This window comes from Pongo pygmaeus, chromosome 1, assembly GCF_028885625.2.
Source record: "Pongo pygmaeus isolate AG05252 chromosome 1, NHGRI_mPonPyg2-v2.0_pri, whole genome shotgun sequence".
NCBI classification, from domain to species: domain Eukaryota; kingdom Metazoa; phylum Chordata; class Mammalia; order Primates; family Hominidae; genus Pongo; species Pongo pygmaeus.
This window is the reverse complement of record NC_072373.2, coordinates 11508775-11535339: the sequence shown is the minus strand read 5'-3', so window position 1 is coordinate 11535339 and position 26565 is coordinate 11508775. Positions and strand designations below refer to the sequence as shown.

The 26565-nt window shown below is 36.0% G+C and overlaps 1 protein-coding gene across 5 annotated transcripts in view; it reads left to right on the top strand.

The window, feature by feature from the left end:
- Nucleotides 1-26565, top strand: part of RYR2 (ryanodine receptor 2) — a 789753-nt gene that overhangs the window by 639066 nt on the left and 124122 nt on the right. For all 5 annotated transcript variants that reach the window (XM_054448216.2, XM_054448137.2, XM_054448051.2 and 2 more), the window contains exons 63-68: nucleotides 5655-5704; nucleotides 17424-17484; nucleotides 18698-18936; nucleotides 20466-20547; nucleotides 23686-23816; nucleotides 25411-25731. In XM_054448216.2, coding sequence (XP_054304191.1) covers nucleotides 5655-5704; nucleotides 17424-17484; nucleotides 18698-18936; nucleotides 20466-20547; nucleotides 23686-23816; nucleotides 25411-25731 — 884 coding nt within the window. The remainder of the gene's footprint in view (nucleotides 1-5654; nucleotides 5705-17423; nucleotides 17485-18697; nucleotides 18937-20465; nucleotides 20548-23685; nucleotides 23817-25410; nucleotides 25732-26565) is intronic.

Sequence of the window (26565 nt, the reverse complement as noted above, 5' to 3'; positions counted from 1 at the left end):
GGGTGTTGTTAATCTAGATATCACTCAGTTACATAAAGATAAAATAAAATCAGAGAAAAATTCAAATAAATTGATGCAAATTCTGCTATTTTCCTCCTCTCCTGTCTTGTGTTTTATTATCTCCGTTCAGTTTCAGCCTTACCCTTAGAACTATTCACTGAGCCCATACTATGCATATATCGAAGCATCCAATTGTGTGTTTTGGACATATATGATTTGTATTTGTTAATTATACCTCTATAAAGCTGGAAAAATTTCATGGAACTATACACCAAAAAAGAAAATTGGCCCATTTTTCTTGGCCAATTCTGTATCCCTCATAGAATAAATCAGAGGTACGTCGCTATTTTGTGCTAGCCTCAGTTGATGTCCCTCTGGGGCTCTAGACTAACCCTAGACTACCCCTCTCTCTAATGACACTGCACCAGAATATTTTTAATTATAGTCATGCACTACATAACAACATTTCAATTAATTTTGGACCATATATATGATAGTGGCCCCATACTATATTTTTACTATTTTTTTTAGATATGTTTAGATACACAAATACCATTTTGTTACAGTTGCCTACAGTATTCAGTACAGTAACATGCTGCACAGGTATGTAGCCCGGAGCAATAGGCTATACCATTTAGGTTTGTGTAAGTACATTCTATGATGTACTTATATCATGGTCTTATGGGAATAACAACAAAATTGCCCTAATGAGGTATTTCTCAGACTGAATCCCCATCATTAAACGATGCATGACTGTATTTCATCTTCAGTTTTTCTTCTACTAATAGAAAAAGGGTTGGTAAATTTTACTTCTCCCATTGGTATTTCCCAAAAAAAGGAGCATATGCCATTTAAAATTCCAACACACAGAAAATGAGATGCATAATAAAAGTAACTTATGTTATTACAGTACTTTAGTGCCAAACATAGCTAGAATTTAACCTGAGAGAGAAAGAAAATCATAGAGAAAAATATGAATAAGGAAATGATAAATGATGACTCATGTCTGTACAAAATGCTATGCAGTCACTAACATTATGATGGATATGAGTATCTAATACTTTCGGAAAATGATCATGATAGAATATAAAATATATGCTCAAATAGTATTAACCCAGCTTTTAAAGAGAACTTAATTTGTATGTATAGAAAAATATTGGTAGGGTATAAACTTAATAGGTAGAAAACTGGCCCTGCCACTATGAATAAATAAGCATGTCTTCATTCGCATGATAAACACTATGATAATGGTCTTAAGTGTTTAACAGATGTGAGTAGCAACAGTTGTGTGGGTTTGAGTTAACTTTTCCACAATTAAAACTGATGTTTCCATGAGATATTTAGATACTTCCTGGCACAAGAAATTATTATATACTGAGCATTTGCTGTATCTAAGGTCAGTACTGTCATGTCTGGAGTATACTTTGCAGTAGCTAAATACATGAATACGAGTATAGCCCTTGTGAGAGACAGCCAGGCAGTGCAATGGGATTCAAAGTAAAGTAAGACCACCTTGGATGGATATAGAGGGGTGAGAGATTTATGGAAATCAAGCCAGTCGAAGTTGATCTTGAACAACTTGTAGGTCAGAGATTAACAAAGGAACATATTTTCTAAATGTAGATAACTACATAAGTAAAATATAGAAGCTGGTAATTTAGGGGAAAGGTAGGTTATATACATGGTAATGGATGTTAACTCTCAGAATCAGGAATTGTCTTTAAAATTCTATCACAACTTTTTTAACCTAATTCATTAACACTAAGAAGCTATTAAAGCTTTTTAAGTGAAAGAATGATCAGAGCTTCCCTCTGAGAAATACGGTCTGGCAGCAAAAGTATGATTGATGAGAGTGGGAGAGTTGGGAGGCCATGGCAGGCACTTGGAGGCCTAGACAGCAACCCAGGCTGTAGTGTTGGAAGTGCTGCCTCAAATAGGTGGTGCTGCCCACTGATCCGTTTAGCAGATGGGTCTTTTTTTTCTTCTTCTTCTTCTTTTGAGATAGAGTCTCACTCTGTCACCCAGGCTGGAGTCCAGTGGCATGATCTTGGCTCACTGCAACCTCTGCCTCCCAGGTTCAAGCAATTCTCCTGCCTCAGCCTCCTGAGTAGCTGGGATTACAGGCACCCACCACCATGCCCGGCTAAATTTTTTTTGTATTTTTAGTAGAGATAGGGTTTCACCATGTTGGCCAGGCTGGTCTTGAACTCCTGACCTCAGGTGATCCGCCCATCTCGGCCTCCCAAAGTGCTGGGATTACAAGCATGAACCACCGCGTCCGGCCTCATTCAGCAGATATTTCTGAATGCCAGCTATGTACGGCATGCTGTCTGAGGCCTGAAGATAAACACACACACACAATCACACAGTTCCTAACTTTAATAAATTTAGAAGTACAGCTGAGTAGACACATACATATAGAGCTAACTCTACAAGAAGTTGTGATGAGTGTCAGTGGAGACATCTACAGAGTGCTGGGAATATAGAAGAGATGTAAACAGGAGCTGGGGTGAGAAACAGGGAAGAGAGAAAGTCAACATGATTTGGCAATGAGTAATATGGCAAGTAGAAAAAGGTCCAACTTGGTGCTGAAATTTCAACTCTGGATAGTTGGAACATTGTTGGTATCATGAATAGAAACAACATATTTCAGAAAAAGAATCGTTTCTAAGAAGAGGTTACATTTGGTCAGGTATTTATCGGAGTATAAGGTACCCGCAGGTCATTCAGTTGGAGAAATCCAGCAGATTGGAAATATTAGCATGTGGGGTTAATTGAGGGATTAGAGCAAGAAATGACATATTTGGGGATTATGTGAACATATATATATATATAAAATATATATATATTAAAAAATATATATATATATAAAATTATATATATATATATATATAATGCTTGAAGCTCTGAAGTAGATAAAACTGAAGGAGAGTAGAGAAAGAGGCAAAAGGTTTTGAATACCCTGGAGAAGTATTACATTTACAGGGTTTTCGGAAATAGGTCTTTGAAGAACATCAAGAATGATTAATTAGAAAGCAAAAAAAAAACAACGCTGTAAACAAAATCCAAGGAGGGTAAGAGTTTTAAGATTTAAGTAATAAACAATGCCAAGTACTGTTGACAGAACTCCAAAAAAGAAAAGGTTATTATCTTTGCTGCTTAGGGGCATTGGTGAGCTGCAAAGGAGTGTTTCAGTACAAGACAATGAGTAAATGCTGAAGAAGTAGATGCCTTATAAATTCTGGAGAGTGTTGGTAATGAGGGGAAGCAGAGAAAGGGGACAACAGTATTATAGAAAATATTTTTTAGAGAAAATACAGGCTACAAGCGTATAATAATTAATCCTTATAGTTTCTATGAATAACATGCCCTAAAAGTAGATTGCACAGGAGGGGAAAGAGTTATAATTTGCCCTCTTTGAGGACCTTGCCTTCTGTATCTGTATTTCTCTCTGGTGGCACATGTGGTGAGGAATCAGCAGAGATTGTCAAGTCATTTTTCTCTGACAGATTTTCAGGCATTACATATAATTTGAGAAATGAGACATAGAGCAGTCTGCCATTATAGCAAAACATCCTGGGTTTGGATTAATTGAGTAAGACCTAATCCTAGCATTATAAATTCTGGATCATCAAGAATATCTCAGAATGTTTCACTCTGGATACTAGAGAGGAATAAGTAAAATACATGACTTAAAATAGATTGGAGTACAGGGATCCAAAGTATGTACAATTCTAAACTGAATTATTCTCTTTAGAAAAAGGCAGACCCTGTCTGAGTTAGCACACACAGCTGTCAGCCATAAAGCTCAGTAGATAAGGGCACCTATGTACCATTCTAAACTGAATTATTCTTGTTAGAAAAAGGCAGACCCTTGCTGAGTTAGCACGCACAGCTGTCAGCCATAAAGCTCAGTAGATACGGGCACATGGACAAAGTTTCTCCTGTTTTATTGTCTTAAAATTATAGCACAAAGATAAATAATGCAGGTCAAGAGCCTCATGACTAATCTTATGTCTAGTAGCCACTTGGATAGATCATTGTTTTAAAAATGTTTTGTTCTGATTAGAAATTCCCCAAAACCTCAGATTCACTCAGACATTTGTAGATGAACATTTTCTTGGAAAGCTACAAAATACCCTACATAATTTTCATCAATACATGAATCCACATTGTTACAGAAGTGAGAGGTGATGGCCAAAACTTACTGTGAAAGAGGTCAACCTCACAAACGTTACCTTCTCTGCTTCCCTCTCTTCCCATCCTGCCACTGATCAGCCGCTTTCATGGTATTCCATGGCTGGTCTGTATCCCTAGTCCTGGGGAGCTGTACATTTGATCACAGCTGTTAATGCAGAGTTTTGCAAGAGAACATAGTCAGTGAGGACTTAGCTGTTCTCATTATTGGGAAAAATCAAGCTGAGTGTGGGTGGTACTATACAAATGGATCTTCAAGGTTAGATTTTTTGGGGTAAGTGCTGGCTGGGTAGAGCCTGTGCTCTCTGAGAGTTGAGAAGAGCGTGAGTAGATGTGAAAATAATGTCACTTGTATTGGTAGAGATTTGCAAATGGCCCCTGAGAGCATCTGGGTAGGGACCTCTTGCAGCCTGGGCTGGGAGCCATACAGGAGGGCTGGATGTCAGAATGCTGACATCCTTATTTTATTGAGTTTATTCAGTTTAATGAGTTCATTCTTAGAATAAACTCATTCTGAGCTGAGTTTTGAGGGATGAGTAGATGGGAGGATAGCATGGAAATGAGTGAAGGGTATTTCTCAAAATAGGGACCTGTGAGGATCCCACCCAGCTGAGGCTTGGTGAAAAGAAAGGACAAATAGCAGGGATCTCCCAGGTTCAAGGGTCTGATCTGAGAGTTAGTGGATACCAGCGTTGTCAGGCTGAATGCTGAATGTGGGCAGCTATTATTTGGAATGGCTCATTGCTAATTGCCATGAAGAACTCAAAGACACAGGAACCTGCTCTGGAGCAGATAAGAAATATATTGAACTTATTGGTATCCAGAGACTTTAAATTATCACATCTGTAATGCTTTCCTCTGAGTGATTATCAGTTGCTCAAATTCTGTTCCTACTTTACTGTATTCAAATTCACTGGATGCTGACGTTATGTAAGGAGTGTGATCAAGGTTGGGGAAGAAGGAGATTTCAAATAATAAAACATATTAAAACTTAAAGTAACATTGTATGCCCAAAGCACCATATGTCTGTTGTAAAATAATGTCCATATATATATTTTTTTAAATCCAGAGTTTCAGTGGTACATTTGGGCAGATAAAACCAAATTTTTTCCTGGTGGTTTTTCAGTAGTTATATCCTTATGGGGTTCATATAGATTGCTTTTATATTAATTAGCTTTGCTTTCAGTTTTTTTTGGTTTCTTATAATATGTGCTTTTTTAACCATGTTTGTTAAAGATATGCACTCAAAGACTCTTTCTTTAATACCTTTACTCCACATTCTGCTCAGAGAATTGATTCTTTCTGCGTGACATCATGTTGCTTTTTTCCGGCTCATATATCAGCTGTTTTTTTTTTCTTTTTTCTTCTTCTTTTTTTTTTTTTTTTTAATTTCCCCCTGTCTTTTCTACCTTCCCTTCCCCCTTCCCTTTTCTCTTTTGTTTTTCTTTTGTCTTCAGCCTATTCTGCAAACTTGGAGTTCTTGTCAGGCATAGGATTTCACTATTTGGTAAGGAGACCCTTGAAAAAATACAAGCATGGCCATCACTTGGTTTTCTTTGCTATTTTTGCACTGTGTTGTGTGCTGCTATGTTGCATGGATGCATGTTTGCATGGCTGCATGCATGGTCGTTGCAGGCCGAGATAAGGTCCTCGAGGTTGTTCATAAATAGCATTATGTATGGTGAAATTGAGGACTCTATCTTTTTTACGCTAGTCCAAAGCATAACTGAAAGTAAAAAGACTATTATTAAAGAGCAAATGAATGAAAATGGCAGGCTGTGCCGTATTTTATCTCAGGGGTAAAAACAAAACAAAGCCAGGCCCTTGGATTTGTGTTTGGTTACCTCTGATAGATTAAATAATGAGCTGTTATAAATCAAAATTTTAAACTGCACTTATTTTTTTTAATGCTCTTGACTACAGATTTGCATGTCTTCTGCATTCCAAACATTGGAACGTCATAGTCAAGACACTGAAGCCAAGGAGCTTCGGAGCTTCACTTGGCAAGAGTGGCTTTTCTAGCACCACTCACTCCAGAGTCAGTTTCTGTTTGTTTCTGAGAATTCACCTAGCTGGAGTCCATGTTCCAGAGCACCTGCTTCCGGACAGCCATGCAGGGTGGGCACTCACTTTCCGCAGATTTTCCCTGCCGTGGGGCTTTAGAATCTCTAGTGGCTGGTGGAATTTGTGTTTCACACTTTCCTGCATCCGATTTTATAAACTGCCAAAGAAAATGTGAACCCTTTGCTCTCTAGGTTTTGAGACAGTTTTGGAGTAATTTTAGTAATAAAACATTGAATGTATTGCTAGAGGTATTATAAGTTCAATTCTATTTACAGGAAAAGCTGAGGATTAAAAAAATTAAGTCATTTCTGCAAAGTCACAGTTAAACCGAGGAATGGGTATATATATATATATGTATATATATATATGTATATATATATATATATATATATACACACACACACACACACACACACACACGCACAAATAAGTTCTTCACATTACATTTTTTGAGAAATAATAGTTTCTGGATATAGTAGGTTATTGCTATATTTGGTTTCTAGTATTATATCCAATATTTGGTGCTCTTAAATTTAGTAATGAAAATTTATATTTCATTAAAATTGCCTGAGTTTTTACATTAATATTTCAGTTATTCAGAATCAATGGGGCAGTTATCTTTAGAATAATTTCTAGTTCACTGACTTTCGTTTAACTTCTCTTCAACAGAGAAATATTTTCATGGGCTTATTCAGGCAGGATTTTCATATACTCTTTAACCTTCTCAGAATAACAGTGGATTCAAATATTCTCCATTTATCTTCAGCAAGTGCTATCTAATTATACATATCAGCTGCCCTTTTGCAGTCTTATTAATGAGCATAATAATACTTTCTATGGTGCTATTTCTAACTTCCTGCTTATTGTATTCTTCTTTTCCTGTTATACCTCATATAATTTCCTTTAAAATTTTTTTTGAGGTATTCCATACCTGAACTACAAAATCCTAAGAACATCTTGGCTAGGTGTGGTGGCTCATGCCTGTATCCCAGCACTTTGGGATGTCGTGGTGAGAGAATCACTTGAGGACAGGAGTTTAAGACCAGCTGGGGCAACATAGCAAAACCTTGCCTCTACAAAAAAAAAAAAAAATTAGCCAGGTGTGGTGGCGCACACCTATAGTCTCAGCTGCACAGGACGCTGAAATGGAAGGATCACTTGAGCCCAGGAATTTGAGGCAGCAGTGAGCTATGATCACACCACTGTACTCTAATCTAGGAAACAGAGCAAAACCCTGTCTCTAATACAAGCAAATAAAAAGAACAACTTGATGAAAATGTATATGCATATACAGCCATTTAATCATAGCTCAGGCCAAGACATAGAACGTTTCCAACATGCCTGGAGCCTCCCTTGTGCCATTTTTCAAATTATAACCATCTCCAAAGGAACTACATGTAGACTCCGTTCTATGGATTCTTTTCGGCTATTCTTGAAATTCCATTTTTGTTGAATATGTCATTTAAGTTTGATCATTGAACATAAATGTGTAATACAGTTTGTCATGCTTGTTAGGGGTGAAAAACTAGACCTTAACATTAGTTCCTTCCCTGTGTACTCCTAGTATTTCAATTAGACATTGTGGTTTCATCCCTTAGCCTTTTAATACTATTATTTTTATTTTAAGGGGAATTTATTGGAGACCTGGTATGTGTTTCTTTATATCTCAAAGCGTATTTTTGCACATTTTTATATTATTAAAGTGTATGTTATTGTTTCAAATTTGCTTTGATATTTGCCTATAAAATATAAACTTCAAGATGGCTTTATTAATCAAACATCTAGTACAGATTTGCCAAATTATTAGAATCTTTAAGTCTTTTTTTTTTTTTTTTTTTTGACAGAGTTTCGCTCTTGTTGCCCACCAAGCTGGAGTGCAATGGTGAAATCTCATCTCACTGCAACCTCCACCTCCCAGGTTCAAGCAATTCTCCTGCCTCAGCCTCCCAAGTAGCTGGGATTACAGGTGCACGCCACCACACACAGCTAATTTTTAGTAGAAACAGGGTTTCACCATGTTGGCCAGGCTGGTCTCGAACTCCTGACTTCAGGTGATCTGCCCACCTCGGTCTCCCAAAGTGCTGGGATTACAAGTGTGAGCCACTGTGCCTGGCCAAATCTTTAAGTCTTAAGCATTTAAGCTTCACATATTATGGGTATTGGTATAGTATTTAAACGTCACATATTATGGGCTGTAGATGCTAATATGACATCCTAGAGAGAATAGTGGGTTTGGAATCAGAAAACCTAGCTGTAAGTCCTATTTTTCTAACTTAACAGCTGAATGATTTGGACAAGGGACTTAAATTCTCTGAACCTGCATTTGTTCATTGTTAAAGTGGGCTAAAATACCTAATAAACCTAGAGATCGATTTTGTATGAAATAATTCACATTAAAGTGCTATGTAAAATGTAACCTTACAGTTTTCACGTATAAGATGTTTCTAGTCTTATTAAAATTATTAGATTTTATTAATTTATCTAAAGCTTATTATACTTTATTTACATAAATTACATACTAAACTAGTATACTTAGCCCTTTAAAATACACACACAGGGCCAGGCGCAGTGGCTCACGCCAGGAATCCCAGCACTTTGGGAGGCCAAGGCAGACAGATCACTTGAGCTCAGGAGTTCAAGACCAGCCTGGGAAACATGGTGAGACCCCATCTCGACTAAGAATACAAAAATTTAGCCATGCGTGGTGGCATACACCTTTGGTCCCAGCTACTCAGGAGGCTGGGGTGGGAGGATTGCTTGAGCCTGGGGGGCAGAGGTTGCAGTGAGCCAACATTGCACACCACACACGCAAAAATACACACATTAAAGCCTTTATAATACACCCATTTCCAGAATGAATCCGAAGTGTTATAACCCAACTATTTACTTTTTAATTTATCGGCTATGCCAGTGTGGATTTTTCCAAACAGAGAGACCCGGTAGCATATATGCAGTGCTTGTTCGTATATGGTCATATTAATCTATTTTTTTTTCAGTCTGCCTTTATCATTTTCTTGCATTCTGGCAGGAAATACATTGATTATCAATGAGATTACAAGCGTGAGCCACCGCGCCCAGCCGAATCTTTAAGTCTTAAGCATTTAAGCTTCACATATTCCCTGTACTATCTTGTATTTCCTGTACTATCTTGGTTTAAAGATTTTTTCATGACCTAAACCTAAGAGTAAATTAAGACAGAATTGAAAGTTGAGGTTAACAAGAAAATACTTGAGTTTTGTGATGATCAGAGAAGGTAAGGATGTAGAAAGATACACGTTAACCTTAAATATGTCAGAAAGTGGAGACAAGACAGGAGCATTAAAAAAAATGAAGAGACAAAATACATGTTCTGGTGGTAGTAATTGTGGTGAGCAGAGTTTGGTGGGTAATGGAATATTTATTCTAGGTTGGCTGCCACATTGTAATTGTGTCTCCAAACCTCGCCTGTGGTTGAAATATTTTTCTGATATATGAAACGAGGATTCTCAAAACTTTGGCTTTTATATTTTTTGTTATCTACTTTAAAATATTTCTTCTGCATTGATGGACACTATACAGGAATTAAGATAATAGTGTTTTTATGCCTCATCTATTATTTTTGAGGCATTTAAACCATTTTATTTTATGTTTAAAAAGCTAAGGTTTTTAAAAAGGAAGACAAGTGATATTACCCATAGAATTCTGATGAATCAATTAGGATAATTTATGGAATGAAAAAGAAAGAAAATAGCATCTTGTCTAAATATAGGCTTCCCTGTTTGAATTCTGAAATGCTTGCTAGTGATTGTAAATTGGTGCACATACTGAATTTTGGAAATCCAGGCAGGATATAAATAGGACGTAGGCAGGTTGACAAGTGATATCCTTATCATTTGCCATTTTCAAGGACCCAACGTTGACTAAAGAAATAGTGCTTTGATTCCCAGAGTTACCCCTGAATTTTGCTACCTAGAAATTCTGATTACTATTTTCAAGGGAGTTAGAGGATACATCAGCCCTTCTATTACAGTCTGTTAGAATCTTTCAATCATTTTTAGAGGAAGCAGCATCTGATAACTAAGAGTCCAACAGTAATAATGATGGTGGCACAGGTGGTGCTTATCAGAGCGCCTTAAAGGCTTTCTTTTTACATGTGAAAATAAATCGAATGCCTTAATGATTCTCATTTTATGCATTCATTCAATAAACACGTATTGTATGTCTGCCACGTGAAAGGCATTCACGCAAGATGTGAGGATAGGAAAATGAAGACTGATTTCTCTTTCCACTCCAGAACCCAGACCAATATGCAAACATCTTTCGCTTGTACTATTGCAGGAGCATACTGATCGTTCTCTCTGAATCCTCTCCTGCGTCTCTCAACTGTTTTCCACGATGATCTTATCGAATATTCTCAAAACACACTTCTCTGATTACACTCCTGCATATTCAGTGGCTTCCCACGCCTTTAGGATAGAAAGCACGTTTCTTAACCTAGCCACGTTAGTGTTTCACCCTCCAATCCCCATGGGCCACTCTGTCCTCATGTCCCAGCCTAGTCTCTCCTCCTCCCTGTGCTTCTTCAGCTTCCTTGGCCTTCTTTCTGCCTCTTGAATGTGTTAGATTCCTTTCTACCCAGGGTTTTTGCACATGCTGTAATTATCGCCTGAGTAAAGGACCCTCACACATAATACTCATCTCCTCAATCCTTCACACTCGTAACTATCCATCCTTCAGACTTCAATCCAAATATTACTCTCTCAGGAAAGGCTTCCCTGACCTCCCTGATAATACTCTCTCCTCTTACTATTATAACAGTCTCTGGCGCCGTGTACTTTTCCTCCATATCACTGATGGTGTGCTTACTGGATTAATATCTCTCTTCTCTCGCAAAAACTCTCAGCTCTGTGAGGTCTTACTGTTGCATTCTCAGTGCCTGGCAGGAAGTCTGGCACACAGTAAATATTTTATGAATATATGATGAATGAATGAATGAATGAATGAATGAATGAGCCATCCAGGTCCGGCCTTCAAGAAGCCTACAGTCTAATAGAGAAGGTAGATAAGTACACAGACACTTACTATGAGACAAGTGCTAAGAACTTGGAAATTTTCTTACATTCACGAATGACACAGCTTTCCTTTGTTTATTTTGCTTAAGAGATTATTAACAAAAATGTAGTACCTAATTATCCTACAATTGGTGAGAATCATGTTCTTTTTTTTTTTTTCTCTTATTCCTTAAGAGGTCCATGAAAACTCTTAGGCCACTTACAGTGAAAAGAAAATAACACATAATTAATGACCCTTAAAATAATAAGATCATGAAACTCAACCAACAATGATCCTTTCAGTTCCAGGAACTATTTGAAAAGGCGGGCACGAAATATTTGTCACTTACAGGCCTTTTCTACTTTCCAGTTTTCTGGTGCCTTTTTAACATCCTGGTGAAATATTGAATGACCTAGACACTCCTCAGAGTTAGTGGAGAATTTGTGAATTAATGACATAGGTACATCTAGGAATACCTGATGTTATTACAAAAAGCCAGCATTTTGTAATACAATGAGCATAATATTGACCTAGAACCCAATGTATAACATCATTAATACAACTCCAATATTAGCTACAGGAGTATTAAGCAAGATAAATATTATGCGTGTAACATGTAGCAGTAGCTGTTGTTAAAATATTCAGTTTTTTTCTGGGTGAGTATGCCTGACTTATACCAGGGCATAAATCTTAATGTTACGTTTGGAAGAGTTTTAAAAGTAGATACTAAGTAAAGTAATACAATGGATTCTATCAACTCTTATTTCTACCTAATCAATAAATTAGTGGATTAAGTTTATGTTGATACTTCTAATATCTCTCCCAAAAAACACTGATGTATTTAAATGATGATTGCTGTCTTATCTCAGAAGTTATTATATTAGAAAATTAATATGTTTGTATTATCTCTAACAAGGTTCAGACTGTGCTTGTGTTTGGTAGGACACATATAATAAAAGAAAAATTGGCCGGGTGCGGTGGCTCACGCCTGTAATCCCAGCACTCTGGGAGGCCGAGGCGGGCGGATCACGAGTTCAGGGGATCGAGACCATCCTGGCTAACAAGGTGAAGCCCCATCTCTGCTAAAAATACAAAAAATTAGCCGGGTGTGGTGGCAGGCGCCTGCAGTCCCAGCTACTTGGGAGGCTGAGGCAGGAGAATGGCGTGAACCCAGGAGGCGGAGTTTGCAGTGAGCCGAGATCATGCCACTGCACTCCAGCCTGGGCAACAGAGCGAGACTCCCTCTCAAAAAAAAAAAAAGAAAAAAGAAAAATTACTTAAAGTACTCAGAATCACTGCGGATAGAAGCATATTTGAGGATTCAGTGTGCCATTAAGTTGAGAATATAATGGTTCAATCATGCACAATCTGTCACTATTTTCTTATCCTTGTTATTCATAACTGGAGGATCATTGAGATCTTTCTCTAATTTAAAAATTCTGTAGTACTATGACAATATGCATGGCAAAAACAACTATTTCCTAGATTTAACTTATTATATATACTGTAAAAAATCCTATTTTTTAGAGAAGTTCAGAAATATTGGAGTTAGATGCCTATAATGAAAGTAATAAAGTATACATAGCATTAGAGCAACATAGTATTAGAGCGATACAGATAATTCTTTCAGTTGAACATAGCATTATAGGAGAATTTCCTGGCTTTGAAAAATGAATAGAATATGTAGTTATTCAAAATGTGTCCTCAGTTTGACTGAAACTCCTCACCAAATTAGGGAACCAATAATTTTACTCTGTTCAATATCACAGACTTTAGAAATAACAAAGTCATTGACACTCTTCAATTTCTCTCTATTCCCTCATAATCGTGAGAGAAATTTATAAGTTCTGGCATAGCGGTATTTCACATTATTAATAGAATTCTGCCAAGATTAATCATTTCTTCAGAGAAAAGAATACAATATTAGAAAAGTAGAGAAAAATAAAAAGTACAATGAAAAAAAACTGCTATCACTGTTTCCAGAAGAGAGAGAAGTCAACATTCTGTGAATTCTCAGTATATCAGATTATAAAACAGAACTGGCATATGAAATGTCAAATTTAACATTGAGAATTCCTGAGTTATAGAAACTTTATTTAAAAAAACAATTTGGGATTAATATGCAAAAATTATTTATATTTATATTATGTAATTTGTTGTTTTTATTATTTAGAGAGTCATATATGAGAGTTGTTATAATTTTTTTAAAACCCAATGTTGTCCCTATTGTTATTAGACCCAGGTGTAAGTTATTATTTTAATTATGTACTTTTTATGTTTACGTACACCTTGATGCACTGATATAAATACACAATCTTGAGGACAAATAGGCAATCTATCATTGTTTCCCTAAGTGCTCAGAGGTGATGAGAGGTGTGTATCTGAGGACAAGGGAAATAGCTGGGTCCTTGAAATACTGTGAGTTGAAAAGTATCAATCTTTTGGTTTTTTCACCACCCAGAGCAATGAAGCAATTATGTAAACAAGTACATAAAAATCCAGTTGCCACCTGAAAGTTTTATCATCTTAACAAAACTCTACTGGCCCTTCCTGTTCTTCCTAATACCGTGATTGACATTTCTGATTATGGTAATCTGGATAGCTTTAAGAAGGACAATATTTAAGTCATTATTTTATCGAAAAGCCTTACCACGTGCTTTACCTCTTCAAGACTAATCATTATTTTAGGCTTCTTACACATGCTAATGGGATTGACACTTTTGCCTGGTCTACAAATTAAAATATTGAAGACTCCATTTTTTCTGCATTCTTAGAGTCCCTTTCCCATTTTTTACATAGAGGTGTTTCTATTTAAAGTTGTGCTGTGTCTAAAAGGGGTCTACCAAAATGTAAAAATGTGTGGAGTTTATAGTTTATTCCTTTAGCAATCACAGAAATTTCATATTCCCAATACACAGTTTCAGTCAACCCACAGAATTTGTCTGGCTCCTGGTGCTGTTTCCTACTCTTCTTATATCCCAAAGTCAGTCCACAAATATTTTAAGGGCCTGCTCTATGTCAGACACTATTCTAGGTGCAGGGAACAAAGCAGACAAAAATCCCAGCCTGTCAAGCTTATATTAATAGAAGTTTAAAGTATCCCTGGCCACCCCTCATGGAAAAGGGCACACAGGAAAACTCAGTACCAAGTACAAACACTGATAATCTATAATAAGAGCAGATTGGAAGGGAAAGGGACAGACAACTGAGTGTTTAGGAAAAATGAAGGACCTGCCTCTCTGATTTGGGGCTGATTAATAGTGGCATAGGACTCATACACGTTGCACTGGATCTCTTCTTCCTCATGGGCCTTCTCTTTCCCATTGTCTATACTGTATCGTTCTTACCTTCTCTGCCTCCAAACACTGGAGGCCCTAGGCCTTTTTTCTTCTTACTTACGTTCATGCTGGCTAGTTTCATTTAGACCCACGATGTTTAAAATTTAATGTATGTTTACAATGCCCAAGTGTATAGCTCCGGCTTAAACCTCTTCCCTGCACTGCAGACTTTTTTTTTTTTTAATCAATTGCCTATTCTACATCTTTACCCGAATTACTAATAGGCCCATCACACTTAATATGTGCAAAGCAAGGGTCAGGACCTCACCCCCAACCCCCCGCCGCATCCCCTTCCTCCCACAGTCTGCTGCTTCTTGTGCTCTTTCTATACCATTCAATGGTGCCACCTTTCACCTAATTACTCAGGCAGAAAACCTTAGAGTTATCCTTGACTGCTTTCCCGCTCACCTCACATTCAATCCATAAGTAAATCCTTCAAATATATATTCTCAAGTTCTTCACCACTGATATCCTAATCTGAATTCACCATCATCAGTGAACTGATTCCGTTCCTGCAGTAGGTCCCTAATTATCTTCCACTCTTGCTCTTCCAGAATTTCCCACATAGAGAATTAATTCTTCAAAAATATAAATCATATCGTATCCCATCCTGCTCAAAACCTAAGAATGTCTTCCTACCACACTGAAAATCCAAGGGCTTGCTGTAACCAAGCTCTAGAACCTGACCTCTCCCAACCTCTCCAACTCATACTCTGCTTCTTTCCTCTTGGTCTGACCACCTTAGCCACTTGACCCTCTTTGCTTGGAACACCAGGTTCATTTTTTGCCTCAGAGCCTCTGCACGTGCTCTTCCCTGTACCTGGGTCTCCTTCTCAGATACATGGATGGTTTGTTTCTTCACGTCATTCCAACCTCTGCTCAAATGCTGCCTCCAGGAAGGACTCATGAGCACTGTCCCTGTTATTCTACCCAGTTTCTGTATGTGTGTATATGTGTGTGTGTGTGTATATATATATATATATATAATGTATATGTATATATATATAATGTATATATATATATAATGTATATGTATATATATATAATGTATATGTATATATATAAATGTATATGTATATATAAATGTATATGTATATATAATATATATAAAATATATACTTTATAGAATATATAATATAATTACATATATATTATTTGTTATATAATATATTTATATAATTACATATAATTTATATTTATATATTATATAATATATATAATTTATATATATTATAAAATTATATATAATTACATAATATATTTACATAAATGTGTTATATATAATATATTTATATAAATATATATTATATATTGTATAATTATATATAATCTTTTTATATATAACAAATATGTTTATATATATATTTAACTGTGGCCTGCTATTATGTTATATGCTGATATTTTGCTAAATGATTTTTTTTTCTTTTTGCTTACTGATTCGTTATCTATATCCCCCTTTAAAATGCAAGTACCATAAGGACTATTTTGTTCATTACTGGAAATTTGAGAGTGCCTGGTTTTAATCTTTATTTGTTAAGTGAATTAATCATCAAATGAATACTTCTAAGAGTTCCAGGAGAAGCCCCAGAGCTGGCATCTGCCAGTCGACAGGAAAATAAAAAAAAATCCTACCATTCTGCTCATTTTGTCTTCATTGTTACCAGGAATTCTAAGACTTGAAGCACAAGATGAGGGAATATTTTCATAAATAACTCAGAATCTCAGTAATAAATACCTTATTTTTTCTTATTTGTATCATATCACTAAACTGGCTTGCCCATGTTCTAATACAATTACTAATTTCAGTGTGTACTTAGGTCATTCATTTTAAGTTACTTTTTTGTATAAAGAACATAACATATACCAGTATTACGAAAACTTACATTCAGATAATAGTTGTCAATCTCAGGACCCAGGAGATGATTGTGTGTGTGTGTTTGTGTGTGTGTGTGTGTGTGTGTGTGTGTAATGAGGAACTGATCATGTCAAACTGTATTGTAAGTGGTCAAATTATTTTGTTACCTTGAACTCATCATTTTATTTGCTTTCTGTATCCCCATTACAAAGAAAAATATATGTAATGCTTTTATCACTCATATTTCTGTACTTCCTTGTAAAATATGCCAATCAAAATGAGTGAATTTTATATTGCTTTAAAGAGGAGTTACTACCATCTCAAAATCTCAGAGGAGTATTATTTAACTTCTTTAGTGTCTGATTTTTTTTTTTTGCATGATGGTTTGGTGCTTTTTGGTTTTTGCCAAAGACCAATAACATTCAAGGAAATTAATTTACCTTCATGCAATGGAATTCAGGCAAATTAATTCATCTTAATGCAGTGGGATGAAATAAGAAAGCAGAAATTTTTGGTGCAATTAAAATGGAATTAAAATTGTTAAACATTAAGCCCACCTTATTTCATAAAGGATATGAGCTGACTTTAAAAGTTTGTAAACAATAAGATTTAAAAATACAATGAGATGGGAGGGAGAGGGGATTATTGAAAACCTCGGTTAAAACTCTTTTAGTCTGGTGCGGTGCTTTTGAATGCTTCTTGGGCATGTCAGCTATTTGATGAGACATGCTTTATTGCTTTTCTACTTACATTTGCATAACCACTTTTAAGCAGAAAAACTGCATGATTTCAAACTTGATTATTAAAAAACCTTTTAAATTAAGTTATTACTGTTGAGTTGTGTCATTGACCAATTTTTCTAGCATAAATATTGGTAGAAAAGAAGAACATTGAGAAATTCTCAGGGCAATTTATACGGCATTTTGTTTCCTCTTTAGGCAACGATGCAACATCAATTGTCAACTGTCTTCATATTTTGGGTCAGACTTTGGATGCAAGGTAAATGGATACAATTTTTACCTAAATAAATTACTATAATAATGATACATGTATTTATATAAGAATGTGAAGAAGGACCCAGTGTCTGGATTTTATTCTTTGGATTTGTAACGAAGTCTTTGGTGTAGGTGGAAAGAAAATCTTTTTAAAATTAATACAATGGCAGCTTATTTCTATGATCATATATAGATTATTATTTAATGTCAAGTAATTTCTGTAGCAGCTGGGACCATAAAGGAGGGTTGAATTGGTAATGTATCATGCAGGAAAAATGGTAATCTGACAACTCTAGAGATCTTATTAGCTTCCAGGCATGATATTTGTGCTTAACATTCATAATAACATTTGGCTTTTTAGGAAACAGAGTTTTATTCTCATTTTACTGATGAATAAAGTGATGTTTAAGATTGCATACTAAGTGTGTAGGTAGATGAATTCCCATCTGTGTGTTTTCTACTCTGCCCTGTCAACTTGACCAGAAATCTAGCGTGTTGACCAAATACAAAATCGGTTCATTTAGCATGATAGATTCAGCCTTTAAGCCATACATTTAGTTTATATCTAGGATAAATCTAAATAAAAGTTTATAAATGTCTCCTAAAGGGAATATTCCACAATACTCTTTGATTATCCATTCTTGTGTTTAAGATTTCATTTAAGGTCTTTTCTTAATAAATGCAGAAAGGAGACACCATTACAGACCTTCACTTCCTACTAGAAATAGTGGCATTAGGGTATGAAGTTCAGCCTTCAGCGGCTTCGTTAGAAAAGACTTGATTGCTACACCTTAAAACACAAACATTCTGTATCATTTGTTGAGTTGGTTTAGCTGGCATGAAATTTTTTTTGCTACCCATCACCTCAGGAAACATTCTAGTTTTGTTGGATTTCGGATTAACTATACTATACTCACTCAGAAGCTGTGTTTTGTTAGTTAAATTGGAGACCATTAATGATAAGCATACAGCATTAGCACAGACTTTTGCAGCAAGGTTTTAATAAGTTGACTATGAAGGCATTTGGAAAAGATAATTTACAAAGCAGTATTGTAGCTTCAAGTATATTGAAAAAACTTGTTTGAGAGTTGATTTTAAAAGTTAGTTACCAGGTGGGTAGAGTAATGGAGAAATAAATATCATAGGAGAACCACATTTCATTTATATTTCATTTGTTCCTGTTGGAAGATATGAGTCCTCCCTTATTTACTTTCTAGGACAGTGATGAAGACTGGCCTGGAGAGTGTTAAAAGTGCACTCAGAGCTTTTCTGGACAACGCCGCAGAGGATCTGGAGAAGACCATGGAAAACCTCAAGCAGGGCCAGTTCACTCACACCCGAAACCAGCCCAAAGGGGTTACTCAGATTATCAATTACACCACAGTGGCCCTGCTGCCAATGCTGTCGTCATTATTTGAACATATTGGCCAGCATCAGTTCGGAGAAGACCTAATATGTATGTAAATTTATATCTTGGAGTTTTTTTTTTTAATCGAAATACCCTGTAGTACAATCAAAAACAGTAATAGCCACATCTGGGTTACTAAAACACTGTTTACATGTTAAAATGCCTTTTTGATTGCAAAACGTTATAGGTTGACATTTGAGTGATAGACACCATTCTTACAGAAATAGATCTCTGAATTACATGGACCCACAGACAGGACCAGTAAGGTACTGGTTATAGAAAATAACTTCCACATTGTTGAAGTTTCCAAATGATCACTATTTCTACATTGCCTCTTTTCACGTAAATGTTTTAATGCAGTTGAATCATATAACATGCAACAGTAAATGTTTTCAAATTATTTCTGAGTCAATGTAGATTGTTTCTCCAAGCTTGACAACATAATAATGTGAAAACTACTGAGACAAAGTCTGTGTCTAAATAATTGGTCTTTTAGAGTGCCTCAAGTATCCTCTGTTTAGAGGTTTCTGACAGTTTTTAGGGAAGCTTTAATCTTCTGTTTTGGGCTGGCATTCAGTAGTTAATAAAAATATACACAGAATGCCCAAGATTACATGGAAAAAATAGCACATGAGCTGTTTCAACTCCTCACTGCCCTTCTCAGGACATGAGCCTTTGTTGAGCAGAATCACCGACTCAGACTCGTGCATTGTCCATTCCTCAGGTGATGGGCACCTCTGTGCAAAAACTGCTGAGTTACTCAGTGGATGCCACAACTACCAGTGGCAGAACATTTATTTTAAATTTTGTTTTAAGAAAGCATGCTTAGTCCGGGCACAGTGGCTCATTCCTGTAATCCCAGCACTTTGGGAGGCTGAGGTGGGTGGATCACCTGAGGTCAGGAGTTCGAGACCAGCCTGGCCAGTATGGTGAAACCCCGTCTCTACTAAAAATACAAAACTTAGCTGGGCATGATGGTGCACACCTGGAATCCCAGCTACTTGGGAGGCTGAGACAAGATAATCACTTGAACCCAGATGGTGGAGGTTGCAGTGAGCCAATATTGCCACTGCACTCCAGCCTGGGTGACAGAGCAAGACTCTATCTCAAAAAAAAAAGCAGATGTGCCTTTTGTTTAGTTATTTTTATTTGTATAAATTTATGGGTTACAAGTACAGTTGTCTGGGCTTTTAGGGCATCTATCACCCAAATAATGAATGTTGTACCCATTAAGTAATTTCTCATCATCCACCCCCTCCTGCCCCCTCCTGCCCCCTCCTGCCCCCCTCACCCTTCTGAGTCTTGTCTATTATTCTCCTCTCTATGTCCACGTGTACACATGGTTTAGTACTCATTTATAAGTGAAGACATGTGATATTTGACTTTATGTGCCTGGCTTGTTTCACTGAAGATAACAACCCCCAGTTCCACCCATGTTGCTGCAAAAGACATGATTTCATTCTCTTTATGGATGAACAGTATATAGCCTAAACTGAATAGTATATAGCTTAAGCTTTCTCAGGACAATGTATAAATACGTGGGTTTTTCTTTCAAGTGAGATTCTCTTTTTCCTTAGTGGAAGATGTCCAGGTGTCTTGTTATAGAATTCTGACTAGCTTATATGCTTTGGGAACCAGCAAGAGTATTTACGTGGAGAGGTAAGAATGTTTAAAGTTTAACTTTGTATTAATTGCTGCTTCAAGTTTTATAACTATTTATTTCAAGAATCTTCATTTCGTAACCTGTTTCCTAGTTATAAACTAAACCGGATTGACCTTTGAAATTCCTTGGAAGTAATTAGACAATCTTTAAACAAAATAAGAATTGATATAATAAAGGACAATGGAGTTATGCAAAGAAAGTAAAGCACTAATGGTAAAGACTATACTTAATATGAAGTTTCAACTTAGAGTGTTTGAGTCTTATGAAAGCACCTGCTAGTATCGTTTCTCATTATATATCAGAAATTCAAAGTAAACATGAATATGAGCAGTTATTAAACCTAGTTTTATTTTCTCATGTTCTCAAGTTTCAGGATGGAGTGGTTTGCAGTGTTAAATGATGTGAATAGGTAACATAAGAAAAGGTATCCCCAGTAAATTTAAGATAAAGAGATCACTGGCAACTTTAGTAAGAAATTTCTGTGAACCAGAGAAGAAAAACGGGGAAGTTTTTTTAAAAGGCCAGAATAAATAAAAACATATTCTGATAGAAGATTCAATTATGAATAGATATAAGTTCTCCCAAAATTAATCTGTAATTACAGTACAATTTCAAACAGAAATTTGCTTTTTCCAACTTCACAAAATCATTCAAAAGTTTATTTCAAAGAATAAACCCATGAGACTAGCCAATAGAATTTTGCAGGGGAATAAAAGAGTAATGAACAGGTACTCATTTGGCCTACCAAATATTAAAACCTATAAAGCTACAATAATTAAAATAGAATGACAGTTGTACATAAAAATAGCAGATTAGATCAATGGAAAAACATAATTGGGTTTACTCTGAACATTTTACATTTTTTACCTTCATTTTAAGTAAACTCAATTTTCATATTATTTTTATGGTTATGACCTATATTAAGGAACTATAATAATTTATTGAAATGTGACTTTATTTTTGACATGTTGGCTGTTTTCTGTTTTTCACTAATATATATAATGCCAGATCTATGTTCATAGATTCCATTGTATTTTTATGCTTATTTCCCTTAGCTGTATTCTCGGAATTTGGAATTATAGGTTAAAGGGTATGCCTGTATTACAGGATTATGGTACTCATTTCACTATGTTTTCAGAAAATTGATTCCATTTACATTCTCAAGTTTTAGAAGTGAATGCTAATTTCCTCATTTGTTCCTTGCTCAGATTATCATTTTTTTCTTTTTAGTGCTTGTGTATGTGATAGTTAAAATATAGGATCCCTATTTATATTTTCAAATGCACTTTCCTGATTACCATCTACTTGCTATTTTTTTCATGTTTACCTTGCCATTTGTGTTTCTTTACTTTATGAATTACCTTTTCTCATCTTGCATCTATTTTTCTATTAATGTATTGTCATGCTGATTTGTAATAACGCTTTTGTTTATTAAAATGATTAACCTCTTGCCTATTATTTCTCCTGTTTTTGTGATTTTTAGCATTTTTTTACCTTTATATTTATATATATAGTGCTCATATATAAAATATATATAAATATATAAAAAATATATAAAAATTGTATACAGGTAGCATTTTATGACATAGTAATGTTGAATTTTTGTATAATCAAATTTTATATAATTTTGACATAATCTGTCAATTATTTCATGTGTGTTTCTTCCCCTTAGTTTTATGATTCTGATAAGTTTAGACTACACATTTAGCAGTTAGCATTTCAAACATTTATTCTCCTAGACTTTTCATGCTTCCAGCCCTTTATATTTAACTTTATAATCCTATTGTTTATGTCCTAAATATTTATTAAATGCCAGATGCTAGGATACAGAAATAAGGTACTTCTCTACTCTCATAGGTTTTATATCTGGTGGAGGAATCCAAACCAAAACAAACATGCAAACTGATAAATATTATAGTGGCAAGGTATAGTTTGTCCTGTGAATAATCACACAATTTAGGGAACAAGGTAGTCGAGAATGTATCTTTTAGAAGGCGACTTTTGAAGTCTATAACTTTTCTCTGTGCAACAGAAAACAGGTAGAAGCTGTAGCAGATAAGTCTGTGTCTAGTAGCTTCTGTTTTCTCAATGAAGAATGCCTTGAGTCCTAAGCCAGATGATGGCTGAGAAAAGACGTGTGGAAAGCTCGAGGAAAGCAGAGAATGTCTGGAATGATCATCTCTGAGATAAGAAGGGAATAACTAGAGCTATATCTGAATTTTATTTCTCTTGGGTATTATGTAGGATTCAAATTAAATTTTTTAAATCATCAACCGTTTGTAAAGTAATCGTTTATTAACTATTTATTTTATTCCCTGATTTAAAATAAAACCATCACGTAAAGTAATATATTTACTAGATTACATTTAGAATTTCTATTCTGTTCTATTATTTGATTTTTTATGAATAAATCAATATCATATAGCCTGAACTGTTAGTATTTTTAAAAATATTTTAATATCTGGTTTTTCAAACCCTCTAATTCCTTCTTATTGCTGTTGCTTTCGTTTTTGTCATTGTTGTTTTTGCCTATGTATTTATCTGGACAAAATTCGAGGTCATTTTTTTAGGTTCTAAATAATGTTTTGGTTTTTGGTGCCTTGTTTTTTAAGTCTTTTTTGTGCAATTAATTTTGCAATTATAAAGTGGGGAAAACAGAAAAACAATTTCAAAGGTAAGGAAAAGACATTTTGAAAAAAATAGATATTTAGAAAAAGTTACAGTTGAACTTTTTCTAAAATATCTACAAATACAGATATTTTAACATAAGTCATCCAAAAGAAAAATTGATATTTCCAGAATGCCAACACAAATTATCAGAATCAGTCTGAGAATCACTAATTGAAACAGAATTTTAAAGTGAATTAATGAAATAAAAGGACTAGTCCAATCAGATATGAGGAAATAAGTTGACAGATAATTTTTTGCTAACAGATAATTTAGCTTTTTTTCAAATGGCGAGGATATTGCTATTGAAAGCATATGATGTTTAGCAATACAGAAATTGGATTTGGGAGTTAATTTTATTAGTACCAATATTATCATTCCTTTTAGGTTAAACTTGCTAATTGTAATATGACTTTTTTAGTTACTCACTTGGAAGACGTTAAAACATAAGCAATTTCCACTTATAGGCAACGTTCTGCATTAGGAGAATGTCTAGCTGCCTTTGCGGGTGCCTTTCCTGTAGCATTTTTGGAAACTCATCTGGACAAACATAATATTTACTCCATCTACAATACCAAGTCTTCACGAGAAAGAGCAGGTAACACAGAAACATGTGCAGTGCTTTGAGATATGAAGCTAAAACTTGATATTTATCATATTGTCCAATACTGATTTTTAATGAGCTGTTTCAGTTTACTATCTTCAGTCTTGCTTGTTCTTAAATACTATTGTTTGGTATTCTATGTGATGTACCCTGTGATAGATGAGGAAGATATGATACATATAGGGCAGCAATCAGAATATGTGGTAATTCAAGAGCAAGATGACTGAGCAGGCCCCTTGGACAGCGTGTATGTGTGTTGATTGTGAGAGCTCCTAGAGGTAGAGTCATCTTGTGTGGCAGATGAGGGAGTATCGCAGCCTAGATGTAATCCCAGGTTTCTCTTCTGGGTGGCTGACTGGATAATGTCCCCACCAAGTTAGGGCATGCTCAAGATAGGCTGGAGAGAAAAGGAGAAGTTTAAATTTAGATCCACTGTGTTTTAGTTGTGCTTGAGACATCCAGGATGAGTCAGAACAGTTTTTAAGAAACATGGCTTTACAGATATTAGCTTATAGCAGAAAGAATGGCCAAAATTGTCTAGATGAACATGCAAACCAAAAAAGAGAAGAGAATCAAAGATAAATTCCTAAAGATAATCAGCATTTGAAAGTTCAGCAAGGGCTGGGCGCAGTGGCTCACGCCTGTAATCCCAGCACTTAGGGAGGCCGAGGCGGGTAGATCATGAGGTCAGGAGTTCAAGACCAGCCTGACCAACATGGTGAAACCCCGTCTCTACTAAAAATACAAAAATTAGCCGGGCATGGTGGTGCGTGCCTGTAGTCCCGGCTACTCAGGAGGCTGAGGCAGGAGAATCGCTTGAACCGGGGAGGCAGAGTTTGCAGTGAGCCAAGATCGCGCCACTGCACTCCAGCCTAGTGACAGAGCGAGACTCCGTCTCAACAACAACAACAAAAAATTTCAGCAAGGAGAAGAGAGTCAGTGAGGACACTGACAACATTCAGAGGGAGCCAAAAAGGCTGGGCACATGAATGTTAAGAAAGAAGGGAGTTTTAGGAAAAGGGAATTTGGTTAGGGATACGAAATGCCACTGAATGGTTGGAAAGATGAGTTGTAAAAGTGCAATTTTGCTGCACGGCGAAAAGCAGCTTTGTTCCTGCGGACGGAGAGTGCCTGGAAAGCTAAGTAATCCAGGAAAGATTTGAGTATCTGCTGGGTAGGAGGTATTACAGGGCTGAAAATACAGGTCTGAGCAAGGCATCAGGTATTCGGTGGAGCCGTGAGTGGGGGACTTCAAAACTTCCTCAAAAATGGGGAATGGAGACCACGGTGGAGCCAGTCATAAATGGTCATGACAGCAGCAAAGTTAGAGGAGGAAATATTTGATGCTCTTGTTGCTGTGAAGTAGGAGGAATGGCTGTTTTCTGGGAGTGATGGTACAGCAGGAACTTAGGGGAAAGAGAGAAGCTCTGAAATAGCTACCTTGAAAAACAGGAGAAGGAGCCAGCTGAAGGCATGCCATGTCTTGCTAAGTTTTGAAGTCCAAAATGAAATAGTTGCCTGTGGAAATCTGCCATATCATCTCAGTACTTTCTTTGAATATAATCCATGTTTGTATGTACTTCTCCAGCTCTCAGTTTGCCAACTAATGTGGAAGATGTTTGTCCAAACATACCATCTTTGGAGAAACTCATGGAAGAAATCGTGGAATTAGCTGAGTCCGGCATTCGCTACACTCAAATGCCACATGTCATGGAAGTCATACTGCCCATGCTTTGCAGCTACATGTCTCGTTGGTGGGAGCATGGACCTGAGAACAATCCAGAACGGGCCGAGATGTGCTGCACAGCCCTGAACTCAGAGCACATGAACACACTTCTAGGGAACATATTGAAAATCATATATAATAACTTGGGGATTGATGAGGGAGCCTGGATGAAGAGGCTAGCAGGTAAGAATTGGAAGAAGACATTGTACCCCTGAAATTTGTTTTATTTCCAAAAGAATTTTAAATACATAAACTAGAATTTTCCCATCACAATTTTATTAATATTTTCTCTACTCAAAAATATTATTATTTGTCATGCTATTTTTTAATGCAGATAAAAACAGGCGTTGGGTATATGTTAAATAGTTACTACTTTTAAGTAAACATTTTTCTGACTTGTCAATCTCTGTAAGATTAATCAATAAACACAGCAGTAAAAACTAATGATTCTATAGCCAGAGACAAAAATAAAACATTCAACTTTTAGCAATCCACTTTTAGCCATCTGTTATATAGAGAATGTGAAGAGAAGGGAGGGTAAACCAGAAAAATGTAGTCTAATGTCTACAATTATTGCATTATTTGTATTGAAAAGTTAGAAGCAATCTAAGTACCCAATAACCAGAATATGGCTAAATAAGTTGTATACATCTACATGCCAGAATATTATGTCATATTTTGTTTTTCGTTTGTTTGTTTATGAGATGGAGTTTCACTCCTGTTGCCCAGGCCAGAGTGCAATGGTGAGATCTTGGCTCACTGCAACCTCCGCCTCCTGGGTTCAAGTGATTCTCCTGCCTCAGCCTCCTGGGTAGCTAGGATTACAGGCGTCTGCCACCATGCCTAGCTAATTTTTTTTTTATTTTTTAGTAGAGACGGGGTTTTACCATGTTCGCCAGGCTGGTCTCGAACTCCTGACCTCAGGTGATCCACCCACCTCGGCCTCCCAAAGTGCTGGGATTACAGGTGTGAGTCACCACGTCTATGTCATCTTTAAATGTTAAAGTTTCATCAATG